The sequence below is a fragment of the Orcinus orca genome, chromosome 2 (assembly GCF_937001465.1).
Source record: "Orcinus orca chromosome 2, mOrcOrc1.1, whole genome shotgun sequence".
In the NCBI taxonomy this organism is placed as follows: Eukaryota; Metazoa; Chordata; class Mammalia; order Artiodactyla; family Delphinidae; genus Orcinus; species Orcinus orca.
Genome location: NC_064560.1, coordinates 61452136 through 61466498, shown reverse-complemented (window position 1 = coordinate 61466498; position 14363 = coordinate 61452136). Strand labels below are relative to the sequence as shown.

Genomic DNA, 14363 nt, shown 5'->3' with positions numbered 1-14363 from the left:
AGACCTGAAATTAATCTAAAATGCTTCTTTGTGGGCTGTTCCAGGTGATGGCCTCCTGTGGCCACCAAGCCATGTGGCTTGACTGTGCACCATGGCTGTGTTGTGTTCAGACAAAGGGAGAGGCGGTTCAGAACCTACATGAAAAACAGGAAGAGTGTGGACTCTGGGATCAGAGAGCCCTGGGTTCAGATTCTAGCTCCTTTACAGATTCAAAAAGACTCAGGAGAATATCAATCAAATGCAGAGAGACAACTGGGAAAATTTGAATACAGACTGGGTATTAAATAATGTTAGAAATTACTGTTAATTTTGTTAAGTGTAATAATGGCATTGTGGTTATGTTTTTTTAAAAAAGGTTCCTATCAGGCTTATACTGTTAGATATATTTACAGGTGAAATACTTTATCTGGCCGGTGCTGGGATGGGGGTGTGGGGGACGGCGGGGTAGAAATAGAAGCTGAAGGATGGGCACACGGAATTCTTATAACTATTTTCCTTTCCAACTCTTTTTTGTATATGTTAAAATTTTGCACTAATTTTTTTTTTTTTTTAAATCCCAGTTCCATCACATATTAGCTAAGTGGCCTTGGAAAAGTCGTTTATAACCTCTTAGAACAGAAAATACTACTCATTCTTGTAGAATGTTATCAGGATCAAAAAAAATGACCTGTGTAGAACACTTACCACTGGGGTCCAGCTCAAAGTGATCATTTAATAGCTAATGTATATTGAATACTTACGATTCCCAAGTTCCTTATGTATCTTATTTAATCCTCACAACCACCCCTTGATATTGGCACTGTTATCTCCCTTTTCCAGATGAGTAAACTGAGGCATAGGGAAGCTACATAACTTGCTCAAGGTCACAGATTAAGAGAGGCAGACCCTGTTATCCACTCAGACCTCATGTTCTCACACTGCTGCAGTGTCCTGAGCAGACATTCACGACCTGGTGGGAGATTTGGGTTCCTTTTTTTTTTTTAAACACTTCATATAAACACAACTGATATAAACGTACTCTGGCAAATGGATGATATATTAGAAAACATCAGGACAATCAAGGCGACTGGCTTAAAGTTTATTTCTACTAGAAAACAAGCCATGTACCTGTTAAGTGCAGATGTTAGCCTGAACCCAGGGTGCTTCTCTTCCTTCCAAGGAGGCTGCTGCCTTTAAAAACCAGAATAACATAAAAAGAAAAAGAAGTTCAATATACGGGAAGCAAAGGAGAACCTCCGGCCTGGGTTTGAGAACTGGCTCCTCTATTAACCCAGCTGCAAGGCTGACCTCTCCAGTTCCTGTGATTTCTGATTTCCATGATTAAAACTATCACAAATCCATGGGAACAGCAGGAGCAAATGAGATAGCTGGGCACATAACAAGGTTTTTTTGTTTTTTTTTAAAAGGTCCAACAAGCACCTTTGAATGCCTTTTGAAATGTTTCAAATCTATGACCAGTTCCTCTCTGGGGATGTGAGGTCTTACTCCAGATATGTGAAAAACTACCCCTTGTCACATACCCCGAGTGCGTGGAGTGTGTGCATGCGGGTGCCTGGCCGGACTGGAAGCAGAAATGCTGCAACCCCACACAGACTCCCATGAAGAGGAATATAACTGTTACAGTAGCCCAGTTTATGAAACTATGAATTTGACTAATCCTCCCGCTCTGGAAAGCCTAAGACAATTTTTCTTGAATACAAATTTTTAGAATCTCAATTTGGAGGTATCTTTTTATGATTTAAAACAAAATATTGTGCTTATCCTACAACCGTGGATCCCAAGATTCTTAAGCGCTGCTGAAAACCTACTTGAGGTAGGGGCCAGCTGTCACTCATCTTCATATCGATCTTTTCCAGGTCCTGACTACATTATCCACAGGAAGTGCTGCCACTGTTTGCCCCGAGAATGGACGGAGAATAGATCTCAACCGAGAGAGCTAAATTTTCTCAATACATACATTTCAAATGCCTCTTAAATCTGACTAGGTGATCTGAAAATGATACCATGCATCCACCGGATGTAACAATCTTTTCAGTTAATTTTATATTCTGTCACCCTCAGCATTCAAAAACACTCAACTTTTTGGTATATATTCTCTATATACAAAAATACTCAGAGAGACCCTTGGTCAAATCCACTATGCAAATTAGTTTTAGGAGCTTACTAAAGTCTTATGTTTCTTTCAGTAGCTTACCAAGACACGTTATATATTCAAATATAAGAATAAAAAATCAGAGTAGTATGTTGGTAATTGTATTCCAAATGTGTTTCTATTTGGTCTTTAAAATGAAGATCTAGATTGATTTAAATAACTTAATTTTAGACTTTCATATAAGTCTGATTATACATGGAAAGACTTAAGTTTTATAAGAGAAAACAAGAGCCTGTGCTTTAGATTAGAAATTTCTAAAACAACATTCAAGGTGGATACAATAAAGCGAAACCATCCAAAAATAGCACATGCCCCTCCTATCTTTGAAAATAAGGCTTGCTTACCTTGGCCAACTCTCATCCAGGGGCTGCGAGGCGTAATTAGCTCCAAATGTACTACCATCAAAGTAGAATTTTCAATAAAGGAAAAATATAATGAATGGAAAGTTGAAGCAGAACTAAGAGGCTGGAATCGTGGGGAGTTCAACAACTTTTTTGGTTCTTATCTTTATCTCTACACCCGACATCTCTTCCTCCATGCTTTGTCTTATCAACTTCCTCTGGAAAAATCTATTCTATCTTCTAACCAGTGCCATCTCTGCATGATTCACATGGGGTGTTTCTTTTTTTTTTTTTCTGCCTGCCCAACATCTTTTACTTTCAAGAACTGCTTCCACCCCGATCCGAAACCTGGTAAGGCTGTCATTCTGTGTGGGCCTGCCTGCCCCACAAAATGTACACAGACCCAATATTTCCAGTCAAGGTAACTTATCCCCCTGTGACTGGTTCAGGGATGGGCTCATATACAAACAAGGGGGAAAAGGAGTGCCCCCAGCTGACGTGGTGAGCCCGAGGACCACATGGACCTGGGTTTCCCTCCCTGGAAGTCAATTCAGAGGTAGCCCCTCACAGATGCTGAATCTCGATGCTATTGTACAAACCCCTGGATCTAGCCCCTTGGGCTTCTAGTGACATAAGCCAATAAATTTCCTTTTTTCCAAGTTGAGGGTTTCTGTTTCTTATAACTAAAAGAGAGCGGCATTAGGCTTGTGGAGAAATGTGAACTTCCTTGGGTTGTCAGGGGCCCCGTTTTATAATTTCTGTATTCTTCACTGGGTCTAGCCTGCCTTAGAACATATTCCAGGTGAAATGGAAATACGGAAAAACAAATGTGATGCTACACTATACATGCTGAGCACAGTAGAGCCGTTTTGGTTAATTTAGTTAATTATACATATAGAATAGCCTTCTTAAAACATTTTAAATCATATTATTCTCCTGCTAAAAAATCTTCAATGATTCTGTATAAAGGAAGCCAGGGCTTCTGAGCTAGGGCTCAGAAGGAAATGGGAACCAACGGAGAAGGACCCTATCCTACAGGCAGAATCTGGCATTAGTAAAACATGGGCACTAATGAACTCTTCATGAAATATTTCCTTTGCCAGAAGCATTAAGATCACAAGGTTCACTTCCTGTGTATTAGTTTTGTCATGTCTAGTTACCTTCTTTCTTAATCTGAATCTTAGTCAAGGCAATAAAACAGAGCTATTTTCAAAAGAGAGACCAGACATTTCTTCAACACCAAATATTAGGCTTAATGTATGCAAAGTACAGATGAGAACAGACTGCAGAAGGAGACAGAAGAGGAAAAGGTGATAAAGAAATAAGAAGGCCCTCTGAGAGGAAGCACAGAAGTATCTCAGTTGGCAGAGCCATTAGGGAGAAGGCATTGAGCCTTTCTCTTTCCTGCAGAGTTTGATGAATCTCTGTCCAGAAAAGATAAATTTCAGAAGCAGAAGTTTACCACTTCCCTCAGGACACTGCCACCCTTAAAGTCCTTAAGTCCACTTATCTGGAACCTGTAATACAAATTAGAATGCAGTGGTGTAATAGCAGTGCAATGATCAAACATCGATTATTTCAATGTTGAGGTGTAAGTCAGCATTTTAGCCTTTCTGATGTGTATTAACAACATGGAAAGGTAGTAAACTCCTGAAATTTTAATATGAGTAGGCTGAGGCTTCAAAAGTTAAAAGATGTGACCTCTGAGCTCTCCCAGTTCTCACCATTCACATCTCACTTAATGGATATTCGAAAACCCAACAATTGTTGGCACCAAGAGAACCACTAATGTTAGTAACCACTAATGTCAATAGCTTACAGCTAAATTCAACAGAAGAAAACCTACAAAAGGTTTATTTGTTCTTCTGAAGATTTCAGAAAATTTTGTTCAGGTGGCTTTAATTACTCTACAACACTAATATGTCCTAAAGAACATCCTAAAGACAGAAAAAATACCCTTATTTGCAAACTTGAATTTACCATTTAATTCAACAAACATTTCTAGAGTGCTTGCTAGCTGCCAGCAAACAAACAGAACAGCAGCAGAGGTGACAGGGTTTTTAACAAGCCAGATCAGCTCCTCACCCAGCACTACGTTAGTTAAGCCTAAGTCAAAAAACAGTCTCACAGGGACTTCCCTGGCAGTCCAGTGGTTGAGACTTTGCCTTCTGGCGCAGGGGGTGCAGGTTCGATCCCTGGTTGGGGAGCCGGGATCCCACATGCCTCCCGGCCAAGGAGCCAAGGCATGGAATGGAGGCAGTATTGTAGCAAATTCCATGAAGACTTTATAAATGGTCAACATTAAAAAAAAAAATCCAAAAACAAACAATCCCACATTATAATGGGCCTTTTTATTTATCCCCCTGTGCACTCCTCTTCTGGCTCCTCCTCTTCTGCCTTCAACCCTGATGGTCCAGAGTTTCTGTGGCCTCACAGCCTCTCAGCCCACATCTGCTTACATTGCTCTCAAAAGGACAGGATGGGGAGAAGGGTCTCAGTATCATGCGTGCCATGTAGAGTGGGAGCAGGGCGAGAGGCTGGGGACTCCGGGCACAGCCACTTTGGGAAGAGTGTCCTGCCTTCCATGCTCACCTTGGTCGGTCCCACCCATGCCTCTGGCTCCATCCATCATCCACAGTCCAGTAACTCATAAATCCATACCTCCAGCTCCCAACAGTTCTCATGAACTTCAGGCTCAAATTTCCAACTGCCTACTCAGCTTCTCCACCAAAAGTACCTCAAATTCTACCTAAAACCCCACTCATCATCTTGCCTCTCGCCTGCTCGTCTTGTTAGGAGTCCATCGTATGTAATGGAGGGTGCCATCCACCCAGGTGCTCCAGGTGGAAATGCCAGTCATCCCGGGCTGCTCTCTCTCCCCAAGTCCCTGCAGTTCTGTAGCGGAGAATCCTTCCCCTCGTGCTCCTGCCTCAGTCCATCGACAAGGGGGCTCCTGCTCCTTCTCAGCTCGGGGAGGGTCAGAGGGAAAGTTCTCACGCACTCTTTCCCAAAGGAAGGGGCGTAGCCCTTCTGCTGATATGACAGGACACCTGCTGGCCCATTTTCCCATGGGTGGGGTCACTGAGCCTCAGAAGCTCCAAACAAGTCCTACCCTGTCTCTTTCTTGTGCTGCCTGCTCGTGGCTGGTGAGCACAGCCGGGTTCTTCTTTTGGCTTCCTGTTCCCATGAGGTAAGGGCACCCGGGGCAGGGCTCAGGAACTGCCTTCTTGAGCAGCCTAGGGGCGACCATGTTCTCTCCTGCCCTCTGCAACTCCGTGCTCCTCCAGGCACAGAGTTTGTGGGGCAGGTTCATGATGGTCCACGCAGCTGGTGGGGTAAGTGAACTCCAGGTCTGGTGGGTTAATAGAACCCACCCACCAAGACAAGTGCCAGGGTCAGATTTAACATATAAAACTGACCGCAATTTGGTTCCTTCCTAATTTCTCAACCATGTCTTCACCATCGCTCAACTTCCTCTTGTCCTTTTACCTCCAACTATGTCCTGCCAGAATACATCTAAAAGTCAAACATGAAGGGAGGTGCATGAGTGAGATCTTTTTTGAGTCCCTGTGTGTATGAAAATGTCCTCCTGTTTACCTCAGCACGCGAGTGACAAACAGGCGGCATGTGGGATTTTGAAGTCTGGCTATTTTCCCCTTAAAACTCTAAAAACTAGCATTTCCCTATCCTCCGAGATGGAAATCCTTAATGGGTGGTAGGTAAAAACTGGATTTTATGATCAACTAAGTTTTGGAAACCCTGGGTTAAAGACAAGAAGTTTCTTAACTGCCAGGCTTCTCAGACCCCTAATATAAACTGTGAAGCTTCCAGAAGATACAGAGAACCTGACATTTCTCAAATATAATAGGCAGTGCATTTCAAAGAAACAGTGTTCTATAAACTGACATCCTAAAATTTTCATCTCATTGTATGAAAAGAATCAAAGCAAGGCCTATTCCAAAGAGGAAAGCCATTCCTAACTTTGGCGGGTCTTAAGGCATCTCTTCGTGACTGTTCACCCTAGTTTTCTGGACACAATATACTCTCAAACCTTGTTGGGAATGTAAATCAGAAAATTTCTAAACATTTGTTTTTCTTTCTTCCTAAAAACACATCTCTTTTAGAGGAAGGGGTTTCTTATGATTCTTAGGTGTGTCCCCCTTTTCTTCAATGTATTATCCACAGGTCTGAGATAATATTATATTTGCTGTAAATTTATGTTAATAGCTCAGAAATTCAACAGGATGGTGTTTGGGATACATGTTTGCTGCCTTTGAGGAGTGAGAAGGGCTGCTGAAGACACGAGCAGCTGCAGGAAGGTAGGAGAGCCTCTCCTCCGAGTTCTCAGGCCCAGGCCCCCCAGCTGGGGACCAGGCAGTGCCTCTCTGCTGCCCTGAGTACAGCCCTGGGCCAGATCTCAGGTGGGCAGTGCCCTGGTCTCTGCTTGTGGCGGCCCCCATGCCAACAGCAGAGCCCAGAGCCCACTGTGCCAGCCTTCCCTGCTATGGTGGCCGCCCACTGCCCACCACGGGAGGAATGCCCTTGTGCCAGATCTCCACTGCTTGTGGTGCCCACACTGTTAACAATGTTCATTTGAGATCATAGGACTGAACCCTTCTCTAAGTCAGTGTGCGCGTTCTAAAATAACACCAAGCCAAGAAACAGCTGGAAGAAGAAAATTCTGAATACATTTCTTCTCTTTGTTCTAGCAAAGATTCAAACCGGTGTTAATACTTCCGAATAATAAAACTTCATTAAGGAAGTACCAGATCGGTGAGAAAGGCAACCATTTTAAGCAAATTATTGCAAAATCAAATGAATGCAGGCCAGGAAAGGAAAGGTGGAATTGCAGCCCTCTTCCCCATCTTCTCCTGAATATATTCATATCTTCGACATAAAATCATCCCACTTTTATATTTTACTAGGAGCTCAAGGTCCCTTGATTCTTCAAAAGAGACTCGCTGTTTATTCATGGGCAGGCCTACGCTAAAGAATTCTTTTGAGTCAGCAGATGTCAGTCCCAGGACCCCCGTTAGGTGCTTCAGAGAGACATCTCATGGTTGGTGAATCAGACTTGCACTGTCTGATGAACAACTTTAATTCATCTGTATATTTATTTGGTTCTTGCTTCTCCTGCCCTTAGGAGTTGATCTGCTTTGCTGCTGCTCTCATGAGTTGACCCGTATACACAGTCAAGTTCTAACCTATGACTTATTACCTGAAAAGAGACAGAGTCACCTGAACACACAGCTAAGTCTTCCCTCCGGCACTTTGCACAAGCTGTTCGCTCCGCCTGAAACATCTCCTCCCGGCTGTCTTCCTCCCTGCATATCACAACCACCTGAAGTTATTTTCTTTTAATAATTTTTTCTTTTTTTTTTTTTTCACCTGTTTGTTGTCTGTCATCTCCCACAGGACTGTAAACTCAAGTAGGCAGGGACACGTCTGTCTCATACACCTCTGAGTCCCCAGTGCTTAGAACAGTACCTTGTACAGAGAAGGGGCTCTGTGAATACCTGTTAAATAAATAAACATGCTATCCCCTCACTTGTTACCTGTACTTCAAGCCTCAGATTTTCCTCTGGGATGCCTTCTCCATCTCCCCAAGACTGGTGCAGGCTGTGCTACTCTGAGCTTGCACAGCCTCTAAGCTGCATCACCTGCAGCTCACCACACTGTGCTGACACCGTTCGCTTGGCCAGCTGCCTCTCCCACTGAACTACAAGCAACTTGAGGGCAGGGACTACGTTATGTTTCCCATGATATCTATAGTGTCTAAATGGTGCCTAACACTAACTGTTAAGTGAATGAACATTTTTCTCCGTTGCTTTTCTTCAATCTCCTCCTCTTCTAGACAGTCCTCTAGTTTAAAAAGCTGTGAGTATATGCATATATTTAGACTATACTTGCTGCAAAAAGGATTTGAAATAGCTATAAATATATCTATATGTATTATAATATTTAGAGAGAACACCTACAAGGGAAAGAGGGAATTGAGAAATTAGAAAAAGATACAATGTTAGTTACATCAAGAAACACTCTTTTACTTGAAAATTCCAAGCAATTTAGACAATGGTTCCAGGTACTACTCCACCCGCACACACGTGAATTAGCTGAAGTACTGCCTGAATTCTCCTTTCCTTTTGCATTCTATGTAAAAGTTACTACACATTCCAGAAAGGAATTTGAGGGGTATTGGTGGTTAAATGGTAGAATTCTCGTCTCCCAGAAAGAAATTGGAAAAATCAGTTATCAACTTCATTTTCCCAGATAATGGTCACATGATACACAAAATTAGAAGTCAAGGTATCTCAGTGGACCAAATGTGGTGTGTCCCTGGGGGTGGAAGAGAGGAGAAGTAAACATTCATTGGGGTCATTACCTCGCCTCACATTGACAGAAAACTGCAAGAAGCCCAAGGGCAAGAGAAGCAGTGGTTTCCTCTGTGCGACCCCCACCCCCACCCCCCGCAACTCCTCCCAGGGGGTCTCTCTTGAGTGTGGTCCTGGGGACCACTGAGTGCTGTAGCGAGGGAGGGGCTCAGGCTGGGGGGTCAGCTTGACCTGGGCTGAATCTGGGCCCCTCCAACCTCAGCAGTGGAATTTTGGGCAAGTTACTCTGACACTCAGTTTCCTCATTGGAAAATGGGGGTTAAAAAAAGTAAACTGCTCAGTAAGTATTGAGGACTAAATGACATATGAACTGCCCAGCACAGTGTCTGGCATGGGTAGGTGCTCAGTAAACATAAGCGTCCTCCCCCCACTTCCTGGTTTCTAGGCTGGTGAAGCGAACTCTACCATCACTGCCAGGAATCCAGCTCTGCAGTAAGACTTACCCCGCCTTTCTCGTCTTCCTCCACCCCTGCGGGTGAGAAGAGTGAAGTGAGAACGCAGGCCCTCCTCCCACAAAATCCAGCTCAGGTCTGTTTCCAAAAGCCCTGAGCACAATGCTGGACCCCGAGCAGCACAGCCCACTATGGCCTCAAAAATAAAATTGTCAGATGAATTCACAATCTCCTTTTCTTTCTTCCTACTTAATAGCATAGGATTTGGTGTGAGTGAATATCACTACGTAAGATTTTCCTAAATACCAGCTTTATATTTTAGTTGTCATCTATTGAGTTTGAAACTCCATAAATAGAAAATCATATAAAATTTCTTCTGTAAGTTCTAGCAGCAGGTCAGTGGGTCAACAGAAATAAAAACAAATCACCTATCTGTCTGTTTGTTTTGGCTGGACAGATTAAATCTATCTAACCTGATTCAAAGTCACGTTTAATTCTGACTGCTGATTTCTGAAGAAAATGCTGAGAAGGCCTTGCAGTGGGGCTGAATTACATGTTGTTTATGTTCAGTTACTTCATTAAACTGAACTTTATTGACACTTTCATAAAGTAAACATCTACAATGATCCTTCCAATTTTTACCTGCGGAGATGTTTCCGGTTTCCAACTCACTTATTTTTCTTGCCTCTGTTCATCAGATAAAATAAAGATTTTGAGGCCAAAGGGGAATGACAGGGAAGATACATCCTGAAAACCTTTCAAAACTTATCCTCTCCTCAGACAATGAAAAAGGATATTTGTCGTCCTGGCTTGTCCCCAGACCGTCGGTGGAGGGGGTGGAAGCGGGTCCGGGACGGCCTCTCCACCAGCCCATGGTGGCGGGTTCCGCGCACGCTGTCAGCTGGGTGGAACGCCGGCTGTGGAGAGAAGGAAGAGAGTTGGCTTGTGACCGTGACATTGCCACTCACCCTCAAGAACACCAACTGATCACAACAACAGATGACAAGGCTGACTTTATAATTTTACTGGTATCTATGACTGTGCCTTGAGTCAAGGTAAATAAAATGCAGCACATGGAGCTGTTTCTACATCATTACAGAATAATTTAAAATAGTCTTTAGTGTGTGAAGATGAAAGCTGAAAGAATGATATATTAAAAGTTGTCACAATTTGGAGACTATGGACTCATACATCAAATCCCAGGAATTAGGAGATAAGCATGAAATGTAAAAGAGGTATACTTAAGACAGAAGCGAACTGAGTACCTACAGCGTGCAGTGTGCAGAAACATAGATGTGGCATCCAGAAATAAAATGGGATACCTCCTGGGGACTGGGGACTACTTGCTCTATACGGTGTCTTTTTATATTTTTGATTGACTCGACAATGTTTAAAAATTCAGGTTTGGGGCTTCTAGTGAAAAATCTGAACATCTTGGCCACACTGGTCCCAAATTCCCACTTGGCAATGGGGACTGAAATTGAGAGTAGCTGCTCTCTGCAGGTGGGACACCGGACCACTCAAATGACTTCTTATGTTAGACATCTGAGTTTGTGACCCCTGAGTCAAGGCGAGAAAAAAGAATACTACCTGAATACAAGTGGGAAACACACAGCTCATTATCAACTCATTTATACCCCAAATGGCACAAATGAAAATACAAACAGATTCAAGATAAATCCATGGTCAATAAATACAAAATCTTTTATTAATGGAGGCTTGGGTGACATTCTTAACATTTTTGAGTTTGGCATGATAAAAGGCAACCTTTTTTTTTTAACATCTTTTTTGGAGTATAATTGCTTTACAGTGCTGTGTTAGTTTCTGCTGTATTACAAAGTGAATCAGCTATATGCATACGTATATCCCCATATCCCCTTCCTCTTGCGTCTCCCTCCCATCCTCTTTATCTCACCCCTCTAGGTGGTCACAAGCAAAAACCAAATCCTAGGCTGGACCATTCTACCTCACATAATGGGGCAATGTGTATACAATATTATGCCAGAGATGTTTGTGAAATACATGAAAACAGATTTTCTTTTATGTAAATTGAATCATATGTCAAATACCTAGCTTACTATGAAAGGAATCCTTTGACGGAGTATGTCTTTCTGGGGGAGCTTCTTTTAGTTAAGAATTGGTCACTAATTTTTCTTTGTTATAAACACACAGATTTTCTTATATCGGATTTGGGAATGACTCCTATTTCTCCCGAGTGGACTGATAAAATGTCTGGACTAGTTTAGTTGAACAGTTCTGTCAGCAAAGGGTCCCAGGTCCCAGCCTGTCTCAGTTCTCTAGTTTTACAATCCAAATCTATTAACTCCTAAAATAAAGAGATCTTACTGAGGAACAACCTCTGGTACTGGAAGAAAAACATCCATTGTGATAGGTAAGATGGATGTTGATCTCAGACAAGACAGCACGCTAATCTAGGGAGTGATAAGTTGAAACACCTTTGTTAATCAAGAGGATGAATACCCAAGGCACACTTTATCAGGACCTGCTTACACAGCAGACATAATTTTTAAGAGACAGATTACTTTGTTCCAGGATAAAAGAAAAGGGAGGACTCTCTGGTAATAAAATCACACGAATGTTAACTGTACTTGAAAATAACATTTTCCTCTAGGAGTCGTAGAGCACAACTACTGCCAGACTGAGCTCCCAGAGGCCAGCCTACAGAAGGGGCACCGAGGGTCTTTAGAAGGGGATCCAAGGGGACTTCCCCGGCGGTGCAGTGGTTAAGACTCTGTGCTTCCACTGCAGGGGAACTGAGATCCCGCATGCCACACGGCGTGGCCAAAATAATAAAATTAAAAATAAAGGGGGGGGATCCAAAAAGCAGAAAGCTCTTGGAATGTCTTCTGAACTTCCTACTACACATATATTTTCTATTTACACTTGCCTGTTTTGCCTTAACCCCTGCTGGCCCAGATCCTCTATTATTACTTGGACTCAGTGTGTGTGTGTGTGGAGGGGGAAATCTCTGGCCACATTTGAAATTTTCTTCTCTTCCTCACCGTGGCACAAGTTCAACTCTCTGCCCCTGTAGTAGTTGATCTTCTTCCACACTATATTTGACTTTAGCCCTCTCAACTCACAGGGTCTTGCCCATCAAATGAACTAGAGCAGTTCAGCCCAGGAAGCTGGAACTGGAGGAGGTTTCACAGTGAAGGAGTCTGTTAAACACTATGGTGTTTGGTAGTTGGCCTAAGTCTCTGGATCCCAAAAAGCTAGGGACAAACAGACACACAGTTCTCCTGTTCCCACCAACTTCCAATCTCGTCCTTGATAAGAGCTAAAATTCTGTTATTTAAAAATGTATTTCTTAAGCTAACTTTAATACAAAAAAGGAATAAAACCCTACCACCCTGAAGGTCAAGTACTTCATTTCTTCTGTTCCTTTTCAAGTTTTATCCATAGTTTTTACATGGTGGTACCCATAGCACATTTATTTTTGTGATCTATTTTCCGTACTTAACATTTTGTAAACAATCTTCCATATATTATGTAATCCTTACAGTTATTAATTCAATAAGCGTACAGTATTTCATTTCCAACATTCATAAGGCCAAAACTCCATTATACAGTTCAAAGAACTTGTGGTTTGGAATCAAAGAAAACAGTCTCAGTCCAGAATCTTCCACTTACTAACAAGTTACTTCGTTCGTCTTCCTTATCTGTAAAGTGGAAATGATCATCTGATAACTTCCTCACAGGCTTGTTGAGAAAACGAAATTAAATTATGTGTGTGAAAGCTGCCTTATCCGAAGGAAACTGGGTGTTACAGACTGAACTGTGTCCCCCAGAATTTGTGCATTAAAGCCCTAATCCCCAATGTGACTGTATTTGGAGATGGGGTCTTTAAGGAAGTAATTAAGGTTAAATGAGGTCATAAGGTAGGATCTAATCCATAGGACTGGTGTCTTTTTTTTTTTTTTTTTTTTTTTTTTAGGACTAGTGTCCTTTTAAGAAGAGGAAGAGACACCAGGAGGACACGCACACAGATGAAAGGCCATGTGAGGACAAAGCAAGAAGGCAGCCATCTGCAAGCCAGGAAGAGAGTCCTCAATAGAAACCAAACTACCAACACCTTGATTTTGAACTTTGCAGCCTCCAGAACTATGAAAAAATAAATTTCTGTTGTTTAAGCCACCCAGTCTGTGGTATTCTATTAGGGAAGGTCAAGCAGGCCAATACACTGGGCATCAGAAGGAGGATGGATATCCAGGTGGTGGGACACTGGAGAGCATCTTGTTAAAGGTGAGGCCACCCAGCAGAGCCCTTCTGTGGACAGCAGGAGTGACATCATCATTAGGGGCATCCTCCAGCATTCTGAGCCTCCCACACCCATCTGCTGCCCATGCCATGTCACCTCTGAAAGCTGCAATCTGGGATGAATGCCTAAAAAGAATGTTGGCAGGGCTTTGTGACTTGCTTTAATCAATGGATCATGAGCACACGTGATATACATCTTGTCCAAACAGAAACTCTCACACCCTTCCTTCTGCCATGAGAATGCCATGTCCCAAAGAGCGGATGCTGCTTCAACCTCAGTTGCAGAAGGGGAAGATACAGGGAGGAGAGCACAGCAGGGAATATGAGTGAAAAACAAAGGTTTGCTGAAAGTCCCAGAGTTTTTGAATTGGTTGGTACTGTAACAAAGCTGACTGATATGGCAGTGATGGCAGAGAGACTGCAGTGAGATGGAGAGTCCTGCTTTTCACGAAGAGCAACGAGGGAAGTGGAAAGTCAAAAGAGCCTGCAAATTGGTGCCTACATGTTTTAAGGAGGGCCTCAGGCTCAGGTTCTGACAAGCACCACCCGATCTGAAAACGTGGGACCCAGACACTAAGTAGAGAATACAGGACTCCTCCACACTGATATCTGGGATCCGGTGCTGGACTACCCATAGGTAGACCGAGCACATTCTTAGGATACAAGCAAGAAAAGGGCAACACAGAAGAGGAAGACTCTATTTGAGAGACTGTCCAATAACATTCAAAGTATTCAGTGTGGGAAAAATCAGAATTTAGCTGGATTTCCTTATCTTTTTGTTTGTTTGTTTGTTCTGGAAGGCTTA

At 42.8% G+C, this 14363-nt stretch overlaps 1 protein-coding gene across 7 annotated transcripts in view; it reads right to left on the bottom strand.

The window, feature by feature from the left end:
• The window catches only part of CRTC3 (CREB regulated transcription coactivator 3), a 103820-nt gene that overhangs the window by 33736 nt on the left and 55721 nt on the right, over positions 1 to 14363 (bottom strand). For 5 of the 7 annotated variants that reach the window (XR_007475464.1, XM_049705783.1, XM_049705782.1 and 2 more), the window contains exons 3-5: positions 10075 to 10194; positions 2497 to 2558; positions 1108 to 1170 (exon numbers count right to left, since the gene is read on the bottom strand). Coding sequence is in view for 6 of the 7 variants with exons in the window: in XM_049705783.1 (XP_049561740.1) it covers positions 1108 to 1170; positions 2497 to 2558; positions 10075 to 10194 (245 nt within the window). In the remaining variant the exon portion in view is untranslated. Of the gene's footprint in view, positions 1 to 1107; positions 1171 to 2496; positions 2559 to 5085; positions 7644 to 7881; positions 8925 to 10074; positions 10195 to 14363 lie in introns of those variants that run through there. The other 2 variants (XM_033402891.2, XM_033402892.2) reach the window with 2 other exon arrangements.